This window comes from Botrytis sinoallii, assembly GCF_014898435.1.
Source record: "Botrytis sinoallii strain Bc 23 chromosome Unknown BSIN_016, whole genome shotgun sequence".
In the NCBI taxonomy this organism is placed as follows: domain Eukaryota; kingdom Fungi; phylum Ascomycota; class Leotiomycetes; order Helotiales; family Sclerotiniaceae; genus Botrytis; species Botrytis sinoallii.
This window is the reverse complement of record NW_024066043.1, coordinates 575355-598358: the sequence shown is the minus strand read 5'-3', so window position 1 is coordinate 598358 and position 23004 is coordinate 575355. Positions and strand designations below refer to the sequence as shown.

At 41.8% G+C, this 23004-nt stretch overlaps 6 protein-coding genes across 6 annotated transcripts; 3 read left to right on the top strand and 3 right to left on the bottom strand.

Annotated features, from left to right (window-relative positions):
• Positions 1-1422: 1422 nt before the first annotated feature.
• On the top strand, positions 1423-3101 carry EAF02_008553 (uncharacterized protein; the record flags this gene model as incomplete). Its single annotated transcript, XM_038904601.1, has 2 exons — positions 1423-2451; positions 2526-3101. 2 exons carry the CDS (start codon positions 1423-1425, stop codon positions 3099-3101), a joined length of 1605 nt encoding a protein of 534 aa, XP_038755658.1.
• Positions 3102-4781: 1680 nt separating this feature from the next.
• On the top strand, positions 4782-6041 carry EAF02_008552 (uncharacterized protein; the record flags this gene model as incomplete). The annotated part of the gene is made up of 1 exon (XM_038904600.1): positions 4782-6041. One exon carries the CDS (start codon positions 4782-4784, stop codon positions 6039-6041), a length of 1260 nt encoding a protein of 419 aa, XP_038755657.1.
• Positions 6042-7676: 1635 nt separating this feature from the next.
• EAF02_008551 (uncharacterized protein) lies at positions 7677-10233 on the bottom strand (the record flags this gene model as incomplete). Its single annotated transcript, XM_038904599.1, has 2 exons — positions 7677-8314; positions 8436-10233. The coding sequence occupies 2 exons, from the start codon at positions 10231-10233 to the stop codon at positions 7677-7679; spliced, it is 2436 nt and encodes an 811-aa protein (XP_038755656.1).
• Positions 10234-12767: 2534 nt separating this feature from the next.
• EAF02_008550 (uncharacterized protein) lies at positions 12768-13578 on the bottom strand (the record flags this gene model as incomplete). The annotated part of the gene is made up of 2 exons (XM_038904598.1): positions 12768-12864; positions 12926-13578. The coding sequence occupies 2 exons, from the start codon at positions 13576-13578 to the stop codon at positions 12768-12770; spliced, it is 750 nt and encodes a 249-aa protein (XP_038755655.1).
• Positions 13579-18467: 4889 nt separating this feature from the next.
• EAF02_008549 (uncharacterized protein) lies at positions 18468-19861 on the top strand (the record flags this gene model as incomplete). The annotated part of the gene is made up of 3 exons (XM_038904597.1): positions 18468-18886; positions 18976-19519; positions 19571-19861. 3 exons carry the CDS (start codon positions 18468-18470, stop codon positions 19859-19861), a joined length of 1254 nt encoding a protein of 417 aa, XP_038755654.1.
• A 1058-nt stretch (positions 19862-20919) lies between these two features.
• EAF02_008548 (uncharacterized protein) lies at positions 20920-21837 on the bottom strand (the record flags this gene model as incomplete). Its single annotated transcript, XM_038904596.1, has 5 exons — positions 20920-21191; positions 21270-21333; positions 21388-21433; positions 21573-21730; positions 21793-21837. The coding sequence occupies 5 exons, from the start codon at positions 21835-21837 to the stop codon at positions 20920-20922; spliced, it is 585 nt and encodes a 194-aa protein (XP_038755653.1).
• Positions 21838-23004: the final 1167 nt, after the last annotated feature.

The following is a 23004-nucleotide window of genomic DNA, read 5'->3' as shown; positions in this document are numbered from 1 at the left end:
TCTATCTAAAAACCTATGCAAAAATCTTCTATCCAATAGTAAGCAGAAACCTGCTTGAAGTTCAACAATTCAATTTGAATTAGATGAGATTTGGCCCTAACCTCGGCTAAACCCGAGCTCTAAACCCGAGCTGTACGAATGTTTGAAATTTATCTTAATATTCACAAGACAAGAGTGAAGCCTTTCGATGAAGGATCATATGTATTCTATCTTTTGAGAGAGCTTCTTGTACAGAAACTGGAAACTTGGGTGATATTTCTGTCATTCCGCCAAATTCGATCAAAAAAAAAAATTCATATGCTAAATTCTTCGTCTCTGGGACAACAACACTCACTTTCTGTTACGACAATCTTCACTTTCTTGATTCACACTTCACAGATACAGGAACCTTTGTTCATTTCTTTTCTGTATCTTGATTATCAGTTTTACTCTATACCCTTTGCCTCTTGCTGCCAAAGAATCTCAACTTTTGGAGCCAGATACAGGAATCATATGAGACCTCGCAGGTTGCGTCTATTAACTGATCACTACAACTTGTTTTGTCGCTCTCGCTTTTGACAAAGCCTGCCGTCCTAACATTCAGCACTACTAAGAAGAAATTGTGGGCTTTTCCTAGCTTGCTTGCCCGACTTATTTGCATTCAGCAGCTTCAAAGATTCCTTCCAATCCCACAAACATACACCCCTCCGTAAGTTGCACACTTTGTTTGGTTCTTTCAGCATACTAACCGCGATTGTTTGATCTAGAAGACCGCAAAAAACTGCAAAGAGTATATTATCTTGCCACCCTCCTCCTCCTTTCTTGGCGAAAGATTCATTGTCCCCGGCTGCACTTTTGGTCGCTTCCTTGTCGCATCGATACACCTTTATGGTTTCTCAGGAAACCAATCAAACAACAGAAAGGTATGTTTATCTTTCATATTCACATATAGTGTGATCTTTGAGTCAATAAATTTCTATTGTCTTCCATGTGCAGGTCCATTTATAGCGGACTCATTAATTGGGGTGCTTCCGCCCTCGGATTTAGCCACGCCCTGTGCCTTATTTTTTCGTGACATGAGCTATCACAGTCATACCTCAGCACTGGTACTGGATCCTCAGTCGTCGAACTATCAGCCAACAACACTCTCATCATTACAAATTAGAACCATAAATAGCCCGCCCCTTTCCACACAATCAATGTCTACTGGGTGTTTCGGTTATCACCTCAATTTTCGAAAAGCCATATATCTCGGCGTATTCATAGCCTAGTTAGCGGATGCGTTGAGACTGATATTGCCATATTTACTACTTCCATCTGAAGGGCTCTCCCCCAAGCTATCATTGAGTTCAGAAATTGGTCTTTTCTATGATGAGAAAGATTTACAACAGCATTTCCACTTACCCTATCACCATATCCTCACTAGTAGATGCTGACCAATAAATGCAGGCAGGAAATCAGCCGAGACAGCTCACGACGCCATATCCAGAAGTTGGCCCACCATGCATCTCTGGAGACATTAAAAGCCACGCGATTGGACAGTATTGCACTATCTGCAAAGGAATGAAGATGCCCTGGGGCAGTTTTATGCCAATTTCTCGATATAATAAAATGCCAGTTTCCGTGGGGCGAAAAGGCACAATCTTACAAGCCGTTCAAGTCGATAGTGCTCATGAGATGAGTTTGGTGGCTATGGCGACATGGGCAATTTTGGAAAACAAATGGAAGGAGGCTGTCGAAATTAATCCTACGATAGAACAAGGACGAATAAAGGCTGCTGCCCATGCCGTTGCAGATATCTCTTTTGCAGCCATGGCGTCACCCGACTCTCTAGATAGAGGCTTAGTAAGATGGTGGAATATATTGCACGAAGCTCTATTGAATCCGGATTGGACAGTAGCCAGATTCAAAGCACGATATCGCAGACCTAAAGTAGTGCCAGCAGCATCTAAAAATGATTCGAGAGGCAATGAACTAGTTACCTTACCCATCGCAGATGACGATCCGGAGCAGGAAGATGATGACCTTGGTTATGATAACACTGACAACATACCAAAGGGTAAAAAGCTTTTGTTCCTTAGTCGCGATGGAGCCGATGGAGACGATGTAGACGACGATAATGATGATGAATACGAGGATGAAGTTGGGAGTTCCAAAACCAAACGCCAAATGTCTCCTTGGCAGTTTGTCCCAGGACAGGACTTGAGGCCTGCTTGTTTGGCTACACCGGACACGTCAAAGTTTTTCATGGTTCGTCAGCTTCGCAAGGACCCAGGCGTCATAAACGTCAGAGAGTATCCAAATATCGCTGGTTTTGATTGGAGTGATAAGCAAGCTATCCATGCCTTGAATAGAGGAAGGAATCAAATCATCCTGCGAACCAATGGGCCAAAGACCGCGCCTCGATTAGCTTGGTCGCAAGTTGAGAAGGATCTCTTGAGACATCAAGTAATAAAAGGTCTCAAAAACGGAGTGAGTGTTCCCACTCATACTAAGTAGTATGTAGCATTGCTATGTTGCACAAATTTGCTAACATTGACCTGCAGTACACAAAGCATGATATGCCATGGGAGCAAGTTGCTCACAACATCAACGTCGACCTGGAAAAAGTCACACAAAAACAAGGCTCCGCACTTGCCATACCAAGTAAATGGAACGCCGGGACTCAACGAATAGATTACAAAACCAAAAGATGCTGCGAGATGAGAAAAGATCGAACCGGTTCCGATCGGAATGCATCTGGCTGTATGAACCAGGCTGCCAAGTTTGGTGATATTGACTTATTACTTCGAAACAGCATAGAACACCCCAGCAAGCGCAAGTCTGTAGACGAGGTGCTTAAGATAATCCACGGTGCCCATCAAGATCCTCCTTCAAACATCAGGGCCGGCACGACTGCTTGCGCCGCGCCCGATACTGAAATGCAAATGGTGGATAAGGGAGAGCATTCAGGTGCTGAATCTTCTTCCACACGAACCGATAAGATGCAGGTGGATGGTTCTGATGAATCTTCGGATAATGAGCCTCTCATGAAGCGTAGAAAATCAGGCCAAGCTGATGGCAAGAAACCCTCGGGTAATGTCCATCCTATGACACGTAGGAACTCGGAGAAGAGTCAATGAGTATTTCAAATCAGTACGATACATAAAAGTTTCTCATTCGATGGCCATTGACGTTTGTATTGAAACTTTCACTACTCTTTCTCTCTTAAATGTACTCCTGGACATCTACAATAATGGAACTGCCACACTATGGGTCCTGAGCAAATTTAACACAAGATCGTCCCTCGCAACCATTCACGGCTTAATTCTTAGGGTTTATGGGGTTTTGCTATTTTGAAGGACTCAATTCGGTATGGCGAGATTGGTCTAACGATGAGAGGGTGCAGATATGTACAAAGATGGGTTTAGATAATGGTAGTTGAGCGCGATTGGGTTCTTTATTGGTATATGGTTGAATTTTCTCGTTAGAACTTTCATATTTATGGCGCAGCATTTGAGCAGCTGAATCACTAGTATTCATCGCGAAGGATTAATTAGTATTTTGCACTCGGAAACGAAAACGTGGTCCAGTCGGTCTCGAAATCAAAAGACAAAGTTCATTCAATGTCCGGATTGAAGTGAGCTAGAATGAATGTCCATGCACCTCATTCCGAATCTCAGCCGAAACGTGACATCTTCAGATTCTCCTGCCTGAAGCTCGTTCCTTGACAAACTAGCGTCTTTACTCAGTTATCTTTATTTCCATCCGGAGCTTTTTTCCTTCGTTAAGCTTAAAAAGGCCTTGAATTTTAAACACGACCCATACATTTATATCGAGGGGATATAGTCACATGATCATGGAATGGAGTATCACCTCTCACAACAAGCCAATCACAGCCTCAAGATGCAAAGATCGACGAATCACGGCGATCCCAGCGCTTTGATCGCCCAACGAATCGTGGAGAGGAGATTCAGGGGAAACAAACGAAAAATCTAGACGCGGGACAAACCTTGGAAGGTATTGCAATTTTAAAAATTTCTCCTACTCCCACCAAAACGGACTAAAGAGCAATGAATGAGCAAGCCACAATCAGCCCCAGATCCACAGATATCCCATTCTGGTGAACATTCACGAATTAACCCACTTCTCCTATGGTATTCTTTCTTCGGATCATTGAGGATGGATAGAAGCTAGAGACGGATTAGGAAATAATGAAGGTTTTAACATTGTAAGCGATTGTGTCGGCGCTTCAAATGGGATTGTTCATCCGTTGTTTGGAGGCTAAGAAAATAGAGAAGAGCTTCAAAGCGGGATACAGGTAACTAGTCAGGGGTCGCGTTGTCTGTTGGGTCCGCATATGTTCGCTACATGCTCTAGTAACTTCTAGGAGGCAGTGAAAGAATCGAAAACGCAACGAATTGATGTCCAGAGAAGGTATCCTCTCGGGTGTTATCCTGGCCAGAACAACAAATAACTCACGATACCGCAGGAGACTTTATGTAATGTGTACAAACATACAAATGCTATGCTTACCTCGTGGCAAGAAAGCACGGCTCGCGCCGCAAACAATCTTACTCTGCTCTCCAAGGGACTAGGACGTGCTCGCATACTAGTAGTATTGCACTATCTATACTTAGCGCAAATGTTATTGTTTTCCTTGGGACTATAGAGCTGAACTTGGTTCCCCACAATCATTTTTATACAAAGATGTAGATCATCTCTCTTTAGATATCTCATATCCATTCCTCTCTTTAAATCCAACCACTCATTTATCTTTGTTTATATCTGTCTTTCCTTTAAACTATTCTTAGTCATTCAAGATGAGAGTTTTAATCGTTCTTTCTGCCTTAACCGGCTTGAGTCAGGCTCTTGTCGTCGCCCCACGACAAGCTGTCAGTCCTTCAGAAGTTGCTGTCACATCGACCACCCTCAGTACAGTCACAAACACCATTACCACTGCCTATCCGGTTATCACTACAGCGACGACCTGTAATGTAGATAGTGTAATCCCAAAAGGCACTTGCTCGGCCGGCGCAGTTTGGTCCTTGACCGGAGGCAATTATTATTCTCAGCAATGCGGCGCATCACTCGTTGGTGGAACCGTCATTCGTGCCTATGTCGAACCTGTTGGGGCTGCGGCCACTTCAATCTGTGTATCCATCTGCAATGCTCTCAACAATCTGAAAACATCTGCCAGTTCATGTAACGGAATTGTTATTACCACTATTGGTGCCCTCAATCAATGTTTCTTGAATAATGGACCAGTTACTCAAGCACCAGCTGCTTCAAGCGTTTTCAACATTGTGCAATATACATCCAATCCTTGTGTTGTCACGAGCACTGCGTTACAAACAGACATTTCTTACGAGACAGTTACGTCTACGATTGAAGTCGTTTATACTTCGACTGTAACTCCATCTGCTGCTGCCAGTACTTCAGTCGTCACTATTCCTTCATCGGAAATAACCATCAGTACGAGTACTTCTGAGATTCCTTCAGCTGCTGCCAGTACCTCAGTTGTGATCGTTCCTTCGGCGGATACAACCACCAGTACCAGTACTTCAGAAATTCCATCTGCAGCCGCAACCACCAGTACTTCTGAGATTCCTTCAACCGCTGCCAGTACTTCCGTCGTCATCATTTCCTCGACCGACGCGACCGTCAGTACTTCCGAAATCCCCTCCGCAGCGACCACAACTTTAATCCCCACCATCTCCTCATCCAATACAACCAATACAACCACCAGTACTTCCGAAATCCTCTCCACACCAACCACAACCTTAATCCCCACCCTCTCTCCAACCAACACAACCATAATTACTTCCCAAACCTCCTCCGCAGCCCCAACGATAGTCTACACCAACTCCTCCATCTCTATCTCCACAATTACTTCTCAAACCCTCTCCTCCGCAGTCCCAACCTTGATATTCACCAACTCCTCCATCCCCATCTCCACAACCACTACTTCCGCCGCCGCCGCATCTTCTAGTACTGCTGGCGATGACGATAACGACGATGATGACGATGATGATGTCTGTTATTACAACGACGAGGAAGATGAGGAAGAGGATGATTATTAGGAGATTATGATGGTGTTTGTATGTTTAGATGTAAGTATATATGTGAAGGAAGAGATAGATGCATGAACTCACATGAACCCCAAGAAGAAGAAAGGGAAAGAGAAATAGGAATGGGAATAGGAATAGGAATAGAGTTTACCGCGCAGAGCTCACCGCACGCATAATCATACATTCTTGTATATAGCTGTTTAAAATATAATACAAATTTCCAAATCCTACTATTACAACTCACCGTGAACGAACTGCGGATGATTGATCTCGCTATCATCCGTTTAGGGGTAGTTTGGGGATTCCACGCATATATCTCCCCATTAAATATGGTATATCTTACTTCCTCCCCCATCTTCCCCAAGTCTTCTTTCCTCAATTTTATATTCTTGCGATGAAATTCAACATCTCTCTCACACCTCACACCCAGCCTTCCAATTTCCACTAACAATTTCTCTCCTCTCTAGAATCCGATACTTTTAACCCCCAAATTCTCCTAGCAGGTCGTACTTTATCTCCCGCTGCTATTTCAACACAACCTCCACTTCCAAGTTTCAGCCGCCGTCGCAATATCTCGTAATCCCAAGTAAATATGTAATAAATCATCTACATAACGTTCCATGCTCTGGAAACTTTTCTAAAATTCCCAGCCTGCATATTGAAATGTAATTACATATCTTTACCACTCTACTTTTCATTACGGGTCTCGATCATTATCGTTCGTTTCTCGTGGATATATACACCGTGGGTCTATAAGATTTTCCCAATTTGATAGAAACGCACACCTTTTTTTTTCGAAAGATCGAAGTGTCAAGTAGCTGCATGGAAGAGATTCCAGCAAAGTGGAAGGACTGAATAGGTACTTGACGTTACACAAAAGCGGGGTGCATAAGCGGACGAAAAGGGGTTGTGTTTATACAGACATCATTATTTCTCTGACACGCTAAAGGTAAAAATACAACGTGTTTACATCATGCACATCACAAATTTGGATCAAAAATTTCTTTATCGATTTGATTATCCTACGCTATCAAAACATAAAGCACAACTTAAACCTAAACCTAAACCTAAACCCAAATAAACAAAAGAAAATTACATCAAGGTCGTAAGAGTGCTCTATAATCTCTCGGTATCATACATATCCCAACCCAATTGCATCAAAAAAAAACAATAAGAGCTGAGCTGTATGTACGCCATCGAAATTATCAGTTTGTGTAATGTTTACCATATCCATATCACTATGTACCATACTGTATCGCTGAGCCCTAAAAGAAAAGAAATTTTGTGCTGTGTAGAGCTGCCGAGTGCCGAATGTGTGGGTTTGGTGTCATCATTTTTCATAAGAGGTGTCCCCTGTTGCGCGAAAATAGCTGGGAGAAACGTTCGCGTGTGGTTTTCGTAAACTGAATCGCTGCGAAAATTGTGCTGAATTCATATCGTCGAGGAAAAGTAGTCGTACATAATGAAAGTCTGCAGTGGAAGTCTTGTATTTCTCATTATCTCAACTGAAAACTGGAAATTATTGAAGCGCAAGACAAAATATCGAGAACATTGTTTGGTGCCCCTATGCGTGAAGAAGGAGCGCGAGAAAGCATGTCTGACACCAAGACGGAGTAGAAGGTCCACTGGTATGAATTTGGAAACAGACTATTTCCTGCTTAAAGTGGTGTCAAACTGCTTTGCACTACTCTTAGGAAGCCTTGAACCAAACGCACCGTTCAATGCAAATGGTCGGGATGGCGAAGTTGGTGGTCCGTTATCCTCGTCATCATCGTAGTGCTTCTTCAGTATACGTGGTGGCGGGCTGCTTGAATAGCGACGGTGGATTGTCTTTGGCTTCTTCGATGGACGATCGTTTCTATCATCGAATACGTCATCAAACATGGGCAAGAAGCTTTGGCTGGGAAGGTTCAGAGCTCGCTTTGCCAGCGGATTAGGTTGTTTGGTCTGCGCATTATACATAATTGCAGAAGTCCTACCACTCTTTTGTTTCTTTGCTGTTGGATCGTCATCCTCATCTTGTTCATCATCGATAGCCTGTGAAAAGCTGCGGTGGAGGCTGTCCGTGGCTTGCTTTGTTGGTCGACTGTTTGATTCTTTCTTCTCGTCATCAGCAGCCTGCGAGAGTCGACGAGGACCTCTAAGTACGCCACGTCCTCCCTTTCCACCAAGTCCAGTGGCATCGTTAATTAACTTGAGAATATCGGGGTACTTTAATGCTTGTGTTTCGGTTGCAGAGCCTGTGCGATTGTAACCTACGCGGTCGCTGCGACTGGTCTTGAGAGCTGTAAAATGGGTTATTAGCTATCGTTTTTCAAGAATAAAGTGAATCCATGATAGTTGCCCGGAACTTCCGAGTTCTAGATTCTTTAATCATACAACAACATCAGAGAAATTTTGACTTACTTCTATCTTTCTTGCCATTCTTTGGTTCTCTCTCGACTCCTGGTGCCAACTTAGATCCTTTCTTCTGCACAAAACCATCGAATCTCTGTCTGAGACGATCTGCAATCTCATCCCAGTCAATCGTATGTCTGGTTTCACCAACCCTAATCGCATCTTGTACCTCCTCTTGGAGCTTATCTTTCTCTAACTGTGTCCATGGAATTCGTGTTTCGGCGATATTACCATGGGTACGCTTACGATTCTGAGCCCTAGCCTTATTGAGCTTCTTGATATCGGCAGGATTATTCCAGTCAAATCCGGCAATTTGTGCATATTGGCGGAGATCAACCTCTTCGGGATCATCGACATTTTGACGAGTCAAGTAGAACTTGCTAGGATCAGGGTTGCCGAGTTGTGCATTTGTGATGTCTGTTCCTTCGACAAATCGCCACGTAACATTGGCACGACCTGGCGTATTCTTCTTGACTTCTGGAAGCTTACGGAAGTAAGCTCCTTCAAGCTCTTCTTCGTCATCATTGCTATCGTAAGGCTCAACGTCAGAGGCTTCTTCGCTACAACGTGGTGTTTTGGGCGTCGGGTTACGACGAATCGAGAAATCCAATCGACTGCGGGATCGTGCGCCATTGTTTTTGGTTCTGGGAGTCATTGCAGGAGCGGGATACACATGCTTGTAGTATTCTTGAGCATAAAGAGGACTCCATTGTGGCGCGCATTTACCAGTGCTATGCGCTCCTTCCCTTAACCAACTTACAAAGTCGAACGTGAATTGAACATATCCTGGACCTCTGCTCTCGTTCCTATTGAGATGATCCATAAGTTCACGAGCCTCAGCTTCGCTACGCCCGTCGCGATTGTTAACATAGTTGATCGCATCTTCTCTGGTGAGCATTACTGGAATACCGGTGAATACTCGTGACGAGGTTCGAGCTTTTTGGATGAGTGGTGCTGAATTCTTTGCTTGGAAGTTCCAGTCTCCAGTTATCTGTGCAAAGTATTGGTCGTGGGTCAAATTTGGATTTCTCAATAACTGATGGAGTGTATCGAACCATTGTGGTACTCGTTCACTCTCGCTTTCATCGGCCAATGTTCGAAGTTCTTTCACCATATTTGCAATTCTATGAGCAACATCATGCAAATGTGGAAAAAATTTGAAAGTTGCGACAAGACCAGGAACTGTAGCAAGATCTTGTTCTATGATGCGAAATTCGACAAGCAAAGCAAGCTGGGCAATCTCGTAGGGTTCGGTCAAGTTTCTTACACCCTCTAGCAATGCACCTTGTGAGGGGACTTGGATTTTGTTGCCGTTCGTATCGAGAGCCACTGGAAGTCTGTCTCCCCATGGCATTTCCATACATCGACAATTAAAACAAAACCTACCGATCAAGTGATTATGCTGGAAAGGACAAGTCTGGTTGAGCTGCTTCTTGGTAATCCGCGGTACATGTGGAGAATGCAAAGGACTGAGTGTTGTATCGAGAGACATTTCTGATCCGTCTCTATGGTCGCTCGGCAGAGGAGTCTTGTGTGCAATTTTCATACCGGCCGCGAGAGCGTCTTTGGACTTACTACCACTAGTGCTCTCAGCATCACGGCCCGAGCTCTGCTCTAGGCGTTCCAAAGGAGTCGCAGATATTTGCTGTTCATCTCCGACTTTTTTGAGGTGAATTATAGAAGCTCGATCTTCTTCCTGGGAAGCAGCAGCGGCACTGAGGACATCCAAGCCTCTGTAAAGAGGTAAATTCGGACGATCCGACATGCTTTCTCCTCCGTTTTGTTCCATCTCTCGTATACTCTGCATTGTGTGTTCTCGTCTGCGTTCGGATTTCGATTTTCGCTAAGTGTTCAAATGAATTAGTACGAATACTTGAGATCTTCAATCAGTTAATTCAGGTGAATGCCTATTTCTTGGAATTGATGAAAATAATAAACGAGACCTCTAGAAGACTGTTCACTGATGTGAACCAGATAATCTTGAGTTGAGAGATTGTGAAGAGTGATGTCACTGACAAGAGATTGTCAAGTGCGCTCGTACAAAATTGAGTCAAGAAGGAAAATTGAAAGCGTTTGTGCAAATTTGCTATGCCAGAGGGACAGGGCAGCAGATCTGAATGAAGATATGCAGATATGCAACGAAGGGTATTGGAGATTGAGTGCACAAGTGCAGGAAGAATTCGAAATGATGATATGCCAGGATTATTGGGAAGAAGATGGTCCAGAAAGAGTGCACTGAACGACGAGACGAGGCTCTACGGGCAAAAGTGAAGAGTGATTGAGCTAAGTGCAATGCAGGAGAGTGATCTATCTGCGCAAGCGCGAGGTTAGAGAGAGTGGAGGAAGTGTATACTGCAGGAAGAGAAGTGCTTTTATGAGAAGTGCTTCAATTTACATGAGTAAAGAATGAGGATAGGCAAAGGACACAGGAAGGAGATAGCATATAAAGAGCTGGAAAGTAATCGATGCGCTTACTGAAGGATAAATGTACTTTGGAAACTTCGAGGATATTCTCAAGAGAAATCAAAAAATCGTGTGAAAAAGGTTGCTGCTGACGAAAGAAAGTTGAAATCCAATTTCAAGAAAAGATTGAATTGTTGTTGAGAAAGAGTTGAAAAGAGGTTGAAGTGTTGATGTTGTGAGGGTGGAAGAAGTTGTTGTGAGGAAGGAACGATTCGAAAAAGATGAATATTTTGGATTCTTTTGTATCAATGTTGAACTTGATAGAAGATCTTTTTCTTCGGTAGAATCAGTCATCGCCCTTTACCCCGCCATTGGTACGGTGGTTGCTATGTGAATATTATATGTAGAAACAATTGTATTCTTGGAGAAAGTGAAGAGTGAATATTGTAGATTGATGGGATGGTAGAGTTGTTTCTGTTTTGAGTGAATTTGAAAGAAGTATTTAGTTTGCTTTTGTTATTCTCACTAATTATACATGATCCAGCCAACATAATTGGTTGAATTCCTTGATATCTCTATTCTCGTTCCACCTCAATGTATGGATATTGTCAGCACGAGGATGAATTCAGATTTTATCTTTTTCATTCACCATTTTCGAGTGCATATGGGTTGCAGTCAGACACTCATGTTGGGTCTTCAGTTTCTTTAAGATGTTGAGATCAATGAAATGATCTATGTGCGCCTCACCTTGTCTCATGTCAAAGTCTTGCTTAATCAGTGCAATGTATCTTTTGGAGCTCAAAGCATTTCAGACAGAATTGGTTCTAGATTTTGGCATATCCTAGATCCTAACTCAGAGAGATGGAGCTGGGTACATCACTATTCCAAATTACAAGACAAGTTTCAAGAGGGTGCTACGACCTGCTCATATTCTATGTATGGAGGCAATGAGAAGAAAGGGGCCACAATTCTAAGCCAGTATCAATAACCGCCAGCTTATTTGATTCTGGGCTCATATCACTTATGTTTATGCATGCTTGAATGTTCATACCTCCGAACTGGTAGAGACAAAAGGAGGTACAGGAGGAGAAGCACATATTCCGCCAAACTTCCAAGCAAAAAGACCCCGCAAATCAAATCCATTGTTAGAGAGGGCTTGATTATCTAAAATTATGTTAGAAGGAGAAGCATCACGGAAATTTGGCTCAAGTTCTCGCAGTGTATCTATTGCATTTGTCTTGTTCTGAAATCTAGTATCCAGTATTGCCGACTTCTCCCATCTCCCCATCTTTATGTGCACCTCTTCATTCTTTCTCTGATTCATCTCTGTGTACATACCCAGCCGTCCTTTATGAAGTTCTTCACAGCCACCTCATCGTGAATTCTCTCTTTTACCGCCCCATTTTTTGCACTCCTACTGAGTGTCCCGCCAATTCGTACGGGCAACAGATTTATGTTAAGTCGAATTCAGACTCAGAAAGCAATATCTAGCACCTAGCGAGAGATCATTCCCATTTCCGAAATAATTATTGGGGCGGAAAATAGGAAGCTTTCTTGGCGTGGGCAACTTGTCTATAGACTGAGATTTCAAACCTGGCAGTCCTTCATCTCATCATCAAGCCAACTTTCATCGTTTTGAGCTTTATCCGTCGGCGATTTATACGAGGTTCTAGAGGAGTTATTAAGGCACATCATTACATGTAGTCATATCACAGAATAAGTCACATGTCAATTTAGAAACAAATGGCATGCACTGAAGCTCAATTTCTATCTGTATAGAACCCGGTCTGCAAACAGGCCAAACGCCGTAAAGTGCTGTGGTATCAAAATAGTCAAAATTATTAGAATAGACTGTCCTGTTTATGTCTTCCATCATAATTCGACGCGTCTAACACTCAATCACAGCCCGCAGCCCATCTCCCACGAAATCCTGGCATTCTAAAGGTCAATCAAGTCTCCATCCCCCTCCTCGTCGCCAGGCGACCAGCTTCCGACGGAAGTGTCGACCGGAGATCGTCTGCCATCAACGGTGACGCTGTAAGTGATTATCGTCAGTAATTTGAAATTTCTCATTACTCACGTTATGCGAAGCTTACCGAGACTTTCCACTGGTCTGTGGGTTAGACTCCAGCGTATTGATCTCCCAGTGACGACGAGCCTTGTTCAGTCTGTCGACATGCTCCTTGTTATTCCAGTCAAATTCATCGATATTCAAGTCGATGCGCTTCTTCTCGATCTTTGTTGGATCCCGAATATCGTATCGGCGAAGAACGAACTTGGTGTTGTCGGGCTGACCAAGCACGGCAGGAGTCAAATCGGTGTCACCCGTGATAGCCCAAGCAACAAAGGCATCCTGGAGCGATCTCGCACTGAGCTTAGCCTCGCTAAACCCCGGACTTATCGGTGGAGACTTTCTCATGCTAGGACTGCGACGACGCTCTTCAGAATTCACATCATGAGGTGTGATCTGAAGAGGGCCGGATTTGACAGTCTTATCTATCAAGTTAACCCAGTCATCCTCCTCATCATGAGCCTCTACATCGGCCTTCTTGAAGTCCCCCGCCCTATACGCGCTATCTCGGCGATGTCTCTTGTGATCACTGAAAAGACCAGTAGGAACAATCGCATCTGCAAGGTTGCAGAGAAAGTTTTCGCGGAGGAGAGCGGATTTTCCTTGGTGTCCTGGTTGACCGAATGGGGGCAGGGGTGCCTTGGTCGGTGGGAGCTCTTGGTTCTTTTTCTGGGACATACTGATCTAGATTAACCCTTTATTACCGTTAGTGAATATAAGTATGGAGCAGTTGAGAGCAGTGCCTCGATACTCAACTCTGGGTAGATCCTCAAGTCTTTGTTTGATAGTAGGATATGCTTACAAGTTGATGTCCCGAATTAACTTCTTGATATTAGATGTCTTGAAAGACAGTATGTTGCAAGTATAAAAATATGACAGGATTGCATGAATTAGGTTGTGTGGTGCAAAGATTCGTCCTTGGAAGCCTTTTTTGAAAGTAATATTTCTCAGGTACTTGATGTAAAAGTTTTCTGATGAAATAAAGAAGTTCTCAGGATGTAAGATCTTTTGTTTATATAGATAAATAAAGGTACGGTCATTTTATTCTGAAACGGCATACAGCTGGTCGGCAGGTCGACGACAGTATGCTCAGGGATTCATTATTCACAGCTGCTGTAGGAAAACTAACTCGAGCTAAATGCTATCAGATACAAACGTTTTCTTCTTGAAATGAGTCAGGAAAGGAATTAGATAGAGTTGTTGGTGGTGATTGCGGTTTCTAACATTATTAAATATTAAATGTAGGTAGGAGGAGGTTGTTCTGGTTGATTGAGATGACATCAGATAAAATTGATTTGCCCAATAGTTAACAAAGCTGGCCAGCTTCTACAAACAGCTCTCTAGGTGAATATCAAAAAGATTTCTATAAGAATGCCTAGGAAATCATTATTTATATTCATTTATTTCACTTGTAGATTCATAATCTGCCTTTCATTGCATCCAAAGTAAATGATTTGCAGAGCTATATCGAATCTATCTTATTTCATCTTTATTATGTATTTGCTGAATTACGATCAGGAATACCCCTTTCAAGTACAAAGCTGCAATGAAATAAAACCCAACAGGTATGCATTGAATTCTGAATCCGCGGCTTCATTTTACGATGGATATATATTATTATTATTGAATCCCAGAGTTTGCACACGAACCATGATTGAACACACCGAAAGGATAGAAATGAAGAAAGTACGGAGAAAACAAGGCAGGAACCACAACCTTCACTAGAAAGATCTTTATCGAATAGCGTTATCTTCCAAATACTTCCTTTTATCTCTGGAGAACTCGAGATGGTGACACAAGATATAAATGAGCTACTTCGCTCTTCACAATCAACGATTTCTTATTTATCTTGTTGAAAATCAGGATGCTAAAGACTGTTTCGTCTAACTACCCAGATTCTTTACATTCTTAGCATTGTCCACTTCGAACAGCAGATCCGTCAACTCAGTATCCACCGAATTTAACTCGGGAGCTTCACGTGTTTGGCAGCCAGTACCGAACAGCAATTCCACTATTCTCGATCCTGAGATCCAAGTACCTGTGATCGAATGGCCTCTCGTCAATTCCTTTTATGGGCAAATCCGAGAATTCCGATCTTTGGATATTTAAGCAATCAGGGGATTGAGGAATTGTCATCAAGGAGGTTGCTTAGGCAATCTTGGGCCACCAGAAGCTTGATTCAGGTGCCCCATTATATGAGAAAACAAGATTTTGAAGCTTAGTTAAAACAAAACTGCGAAAAGATTTCTCTGCTTCCGGGAGTGATTCTCAATAACGGAGTATTATCATGTTATTCGTCATAGCATTTCCCCAGCACACTTTGTACTTCTACAAGGTCATGTTTTTATTGAATGCCGGGTCTGTGCGCAAAGCACTTTTCTATACCAAAACTCATTCATTTTAGAATTCAATATTAAATTATTTAATATTATTATCTATTTGAAATTTTGTAAAATAATAAATTTTTATTCAAAATTTAATAATATAGTTTTAGTTTTTTTGTTAAAGTTTTCAATTAAGTCAAAATTTATATCGAATTTTTGATGCTTAAAATTTCTATAAGAAATAATGCTTATTTAAGAATCAAATTTCTCTATAGAATTTCATTATCAATTCAATTCAAAAATTAATAATTCTAATATCAAAATAATCATTAATTGAATCTCTCTATAAATTACAGATTTTAAAACCTTATAATAAATATTTGAATTATTATATATTTATAAATATATAGAATAAAGCATAGTTTTGGGGATACGAAGACTCAACACCTGTACGCAATGCATCCTACAAACCTTCAGCTTTCTTTTGAGAGTCTGCAAAGCTAAGATTGAGTCGCAAATAGAATTGAAAGAATTAAAAGAAAAGAGATTCAGAAATATAGCAAAGAATTATATTACAATTTTATAATAACAATATCTATAAAGAGTTGAATATCAGCTTTAGATATGAATATAAAGATTATAGAAACTCCGGGATGCGAAGACTCAACACCTGTACGCGGTGCATCCTACGAACCTCCAGCTCTTCTTCAAGAGTCTGTAGAGCTAAGATTGAGTCGCAGATGGAATCGGAAGAATTGGAAGAAAAGGGGTTTTGGAAGATATAGGGAAGGAAGGATTATATTACGATTTTGCGACAGCGATCCCTACGAAAAGATGAATACCAGCAAAGCAACGCGGATACAAAGGTTATGGAAGCCCCAGTCAGATTCAACATCTGCCTTTTATTACTACCTCTACAGGTACGATACGGAAAGTTAGCCTCTTCTCTCTTTTGGAAGAGTCTTTTCAATATAGAGCTCGTCGCCGCTCTCTTCGAATTACAACCCTTTCTCTCTCTTTGGCTTTCAGCCACTCGAATACGACTTTACGATACAGAGAATGCCATCGCCTTTTAATTAATTCTATACTCTGGGTATCGATACGATACAACGTTTTTCCTTCGATTTTCGAATTTTCGAATTTTTCGAATTGATTTGTGTGTGGGTTGTAGGGCTTAGGGTTCGACTCTACCCCACTATTTTCAACAGTTTCGACTATACACATCTAATAAGGGCTGGAGGATATCAAGCTTATGAAGGTATACAAAGGGCTAGTTTAAAAGAGATAGAGTTAAAAGAAGAGTGGTGCCTTCTATTTTCATCTCACTAGCAAGAGGACCTTTTGCTATACTGAAGGCAACTCGGGAGGGGATAACTCTTGCCCCTTATAGAAGGAAGGGATAGCAAATTGGATTCCAAGTTTGAAAGAGGATTGGATATCGGGATACTTTAATAGGATTAGGGGTAGGGGAAGAAGGAAGAGGGAAAGGTCCCAGTGGATGAAGACATTATATCTCTATTTGCACTCCGAATAGAGATCGGGCAGAGCACCCCAATATTTGTTTTTACTCCCCAAAATTGATCATATCTACTGTAGATATTCACTAGCATTGCTAAGCTTTTAGAGCCTAGCCGTCTTATATAGTCATGGACTGGAGCGGGACGTTAAACTAAATCAATCAATCAATTATAGAAACTCCGATTAGATTCAATATCTATCATCGATTATTATTTCAAATACAAAAATATGATATACAATAAATCTCTTCTTTTAAAAAAGTCTTTTCAATATAAAACTTACTACCACTCTACTCATATTACAATCCTTTTTTATACTCTTTAGCTTTCAGCCACTCGAATACTACAATAATACAATACAGAGAATACTATTACCTTCAAATTAATATTATACTCTAGATATCGATATAATATAATATTTTTCTTTTAATTTTCGAATTTTCGAATTTTCCGAATTGATTTATATATAGGCAATAAAGCTTAGGATTTGACCCTACCCTATTATTTTCAACAGTTTCGACTATACACATCTAATAAAAACTGAAGAATATCAAGCTTATGAAGATATATAAGGGGTTAGTTTAAAAGAGATAAAGATAGAGAAGAATAATGCCTTCTTTTACTATCTCATTAGCAAAAGGACCCTTTGCTATATTAAAAGCAATTCGAAAAAGGATAACTTTTACCTTTTATAGAAAGGGAGGGATAGCAAATTGGATTTAGGATTTTAAAAAGAGAAATTGGATATTGGAATGCTTTAATTGGATTAGAAGTAGAGAAAAAATGAGGAAGGAAGTATCTCAGAGAATGAAGACTATTTAATCTCTATTTGCACTCCGAATAAAGATCAGACATAGCACCCCAGCATTCGTTTTTACTCCCCCAAATTGAATATATCTACTATAAATATCCACTAGCAATTATTAGGTTCTTAAAGCCTAGCCATCCTAAATAATCTTGGACTAAGAAAAGGACGTTAATTAAATCAATCAATCAATCAAGCATAGTTTTGGTAAGGAAATTCGCTTAAATTTCAGCCCGGCATTCTTCAAAAACACGCCCTCGTATGACATAACGATATAATTGACATGAAATGTTGGGAAAAGAGCAGATATTGGGTGTCATGAAAAAGGGGTCGCAGCTAATAATTAGCTCTATTAGTCTACAGCATCCACTTGGCGCAGCCTATGCCCTCTTTGAGCTTCGTAGAAATTCCAAGTAAGCAAACCTTATCTTACTCAGAATATAACCTCCGAAACATATGACAGTTCATTCAAAAACACGCGGGTTCACTTAATATATACAATAACGCAGAAAGTTTGCCAATCCCTTGGAACGAATAATTTTCCCTCCAATTTGTCTATCAAGGTGTTTGGAGATCCACCCCAAGCAAGCCGCTTCGTCCACCTGATTAATTTGAGCGTATTCCACAATATCATGCGCCAAGTGGCCGTGGAGGGTTCGCCGGCGCCTCTAAATAAATTGTGGAATACGCCAAGCGAGTGCCAAGTTCCGAATATCATCATCACCAACCTTAAATCGGAATGCCGAAGTTTTTCAGTGCCGCAGTATTGCCATGACTGTAGGCGCAGCCATATCAAAATATTCAAATAAATACATACATCCCGTCTAATCGCGTTGAATTCGGATCTCAGACCGTGTGTTTTCTTGTGCTTCTTTGTCCTTCTTTTTTTCGCGCATACGCGACCATTCTAGAACCGTGAGCATGTTACTCCTTCTAGCTGCCTTTGCAGCAACAGCAGCCGCTCAAGCCATCAATGGCACCTGTCCAATTCCATTATCACAACAGCGCACCGATCTCACCACCATTGGACGATGTTCCGCCGATTTGGATGTCATCGGGCCAGGATTGGAAGCCGTTCATGAATACGTACGGGCTCCCACGGGATTAGGTTTGGATCCAGATGGCAATATCTTCTTCACCTATGCACGCAATATGGAGCCACAAAACTGGACTCTTACAAAAGCTACAGGCTTTAATAGTGAAGCTCCTTGGCCATCAGCTGAATGGCAAAATTGTGCTGCGGGCCAAAATGCTTCAGAGTGCTTTGTCAACGTGCAGAATGTAGTTTTGGATGCGGAAGGCACGTTTTGGGTTATTGATAGTGGAGTTCCTAATGGAGCGTATGTTCATGTTTATATTTCTTCGTCTATGAATTCAAGGGGCTTCAATGCTTTTTTGGAGGCTAAAACATCAGCTGATCTTAACCTAGTTCCCACCCCACAACCTATGGAGCTAAAATTATGGCATTCAACTACACTACCGGAGAGCTAATCCGTAACTACATCTATCCACCTGAGCTTTACTATGCCAAGATCCAATTGAACGATATCAAAGTCAACAATACACTCGGTACCGCCGGATATGCATTCGTTACCGAGGATTCGGCATACGGTTCTATCACAACTATAGACCTCGATACTGGAGCTACCATTAGACATCTCTTCAACAGTACCTTCACCACTCCTGACCCACATTTCATCTCCATGTACAATGGAGAAGTCATCAGAAACTGGGCCGGCACTACCTCTTCAAATCTCAACTCTGGAACTAACGGTATTGCATTGACCGGGGGTAATGTCTATTGGGGTGTCAAGGCTTCTAACCACTGGTACTTTGCGTCTCAAGAAGCTTTCATCTCTAACTTGACAGACGCAGAGATCGAAGCTGTGGTCCAAAATCCTGGAAACTTCCCATCTGAGCAAGCTGGATTTACGGCTGATGACCGTGGAAGAGTATACATCTGTGCTTCTGCTGTAAGTTCCTGACACTCTATGATTCCGCACTATTACTCATTCAACCCGCAGCAAAACGCTATTCTCTACGCCGACACTCTTCAATCCGAAGTCACCGATGAGGTGAACGGGGTTCCAGCCGGTGGCGAAGGCATGGTAGCAGCTGCGAACTATAACCTCAAGACCCTCGTCCGTGGTGGTCAAGTACAGGCTGCTGATACAATGGCCATCTTGGATGGATGGCTATACTTTACTACCAATCAACAAGGACTCGCTCCTGGTAGACAGTATAAGAATATTGATAAACGAAGAGGTCCTTTCAGAAGTTATCGCACCTGGATTGGAAGAGGACCTGCTGTTTAAATTCTTAGCCCTCGCTACACACCTCAGAGTTTAATGATAATAATTACTCACTTATGTAAATATATATTAAAATAGAATTACTGTTTATATCTTGGTTTGGTATGCTGAAAAACAAGCCCCGATTTGAGGTGCTCCGTTCTGGAGCTCACAGGACAGAAAAGATGGCTACTCATCAATCCCACCCAGAGGTGATCAGTCTTAGAGTCAGTTATTCTTCTCTTGGTATACAGCTTTTGTCACTTCTAGCAGGATCATAAAAAAGTCATGACATGTGTTTTCTGCGAGTGAGCTGAAAATCCGTCCAAGCCTGTTTGATTCAAGAAGTTTTTTATTCCATAAACTACCTAGCTAAGATGACTTCCCGGAAGGATTACGAACAAGTGCAATCTAGTCAAGGGGTTGTTGATCCAACATCGTCACGAGGACGCAATATTGACACAGGAGCAGCACCTTTGATAGAAGGTCTGAACGAAGCCATTTCTGTGTCCAATAGTTTTTCCGGAACGAAATCCACCAACTTTATTAATATCAAGGAAATTAAAGAAAATCGACAACAAAGGAAAACAACATTCAAAAGCCAACCCGGAGTGAACTCGCTGTGCCAACACTAGTGTTTTCTCTGACTTTGCCATGGACTGTTATCAAGAAAAGGTGCTATCTTAGACATCATATTGCCAAAAACAAATGTCGTAGGAATGAGGGCTTATAGAACGGAGGCTGTTGTAGGAAAGCTTTTTGAGGGGGGAATTTGCTGAAACTGGAGGGATATCGCTGTTGAGTTCGCAGAATATTTGAGGCTGATCCGTGTAAATATTCTGGCCGATGGTGAGACCTTGGTAGTTGAGCAACACGTAGGTTTGGTTGAGAGGATTGAATCGCACGAAGACCGAGGATATTTCTCGAACTTTGTTGGAGATTTACTGAGATCCCAGTACATCAAACTTTCTCAACGCAATCTTCTTTTATTCTGGAAATTTGACATTAGCTTGAATCAGAAGTTGGGCTCTGGGTAAATTTACACACGCGAATCTTGTCTTCACCCACAGCTATCTTGCTCTCTATAGCAATGAACACCCTCCATAGCCCTCATTGTTGACAGAATTAAGGAGCTCAAACTCCATTACATCAAGGTCGTCGTTAAGATTCAACGATTCAACTTCTGCAGGTATACTCAATGCTTGAGGATCAACCACTAGGGGGCCAATGAATAGGGAGTGTAGGATTATCGAACCGCTATGTGTGGAAACAGAGCTTAATTCTGGGTTCAGAATTGCTGATCCAACAGGGATGTTGGAGGAAGATACGAGAGCAGTTTGAGTGGCGTTGTTAACTAGAGTAATAGAGTGATTCTAAGCTTCAGGAATGTCAGCTACGATCTCAAACTCTTCGGAATGTCCTGAAAAAATACCCTCATTTCCATCCTCTCCATCATCTTCATCATCGTCATCATCGATGGTCCCCTGAGTCAAAATCTGATAGCTTCAGCTCTGCGTTCTTCAACAAATTCTATCAAATTTGGGAACCACATTCTTTTCAATGATAAGGTTACAACACTCCAACATTTCTGTCCAACTGAAACATCAGTGTCAGTAATCGCTAATGTGATGGCAGCAATTCTGAACACATTAAGCTTATCGATATCATCCTGATTATCCCAATCGTGGTGGCGAGCATTGGGGTATCTATGCATGATAATTTGGTTAGTTCTTACTGAGTCATCGACCTTTCTGAAATGAAAGTAAATGAATTTATGAGGCTCGGCATTTCCAATACAGCGGGGGTGACGTCCTTTCTTTGCTCCATTGACAAGTATCTTGGATCAGGGATCGAATTTCTGTAGCCGATGAGAAAATCAGTATCGCCATTCCTCTAGAAATCAGTTAGTATGTAATTCTTCATCGAGGATACATTTTATATCATAGCCAACATACAATTAAGGTCATGGCAATATCCACGGATATCTGAGGTGGAGACATAATGAATTTGAAGTAATTTAAAGTTTAAAAGAGGATGTTGAAATTGTTTCTGGTGAAGGCGCTCAAAACGTTCTAAAGCCATATTAGCATGATGAAAGGTAAAGTAACTTATTGGACTCACTTGTAATGAGTCTGCTGATTATAAATTCAGTAGGACTACTTGCTTGTGAGGGTTGTATGTTGAATTCTGTGCAACTCAAATTGCTTGGTTTGAACAAGTATTTGAAACGTGAAGGGCAACCCAATTTCTGTCAATGGCCAACAACGATGTTGTTTTTGTAAACTTGAGTTGCTTGTTATTTGCGCGCTAGGTGACTGAAGCTTTCGTGATGCGCCAGTTCTCGAGTTTGTTTTGGATAATTTGGATGTGCTCTGCCTTGATGACAATCGGTTCCTGCCAGAATGGGCTGCTATTTTTCAGGCATCATTAGCAAATCTAGCCGACTACAATAGAGACAGAAGATTATCATCATAGGATGCCCTACTAGTGCTATGAAAGTCTATTGTGCTCAAACTTGCGTGAAATTTTCGGTGGAGAGGGGAGAGACCAGGTTCTCAGTAAGAAAAAAAAGTGCAAGTAATGGCAACGCCGACCACAATTATTAAAAGTTGTATTGCTCAATAGGGATGTACAAGGAAGAGAAACTCGTCTTGATTTTGCAATTCGAAGGACTGTGGTTGCAAAACCAACATTAAAAGACTGGTTGCCGTGGCAGAGGGGAGGAGGGAGAAACTCAATTGTGCAATGCTTTGCCAAAAGTCACGGGATTTCGCTTCGAGTCAGATATAGCTGGGACAGCAAATTCACTCAATTTTGTCTTGGTGATTTCTGAAAGACCCGAAATAATCATGAAGCTCACTATAATTGTGGTCACTGGGAGATATGTGAGCGACTTGGAGTTCTCGAAGTTATGAAACTTTTGCATAACACGACACGGTAAAGTCACCACCTTTGTAAGTAAAGACCTCGTCATGCGGCTGATCTGAGTAATTCTCTGTAAATTCTGATCCAGTAATCTTTCCTGGTCCTGTTGAGAAGTTTCCCATCACTGGTATCCTGCTGCAACCACCTTAAAGTCTGTTCGACACCTGATATCGAGGGAAAACGCAGCACTAATTGGGTAGAAGCGAACAAAAAAATCGGAATCTCTTGCGCCAAGAGTAGCA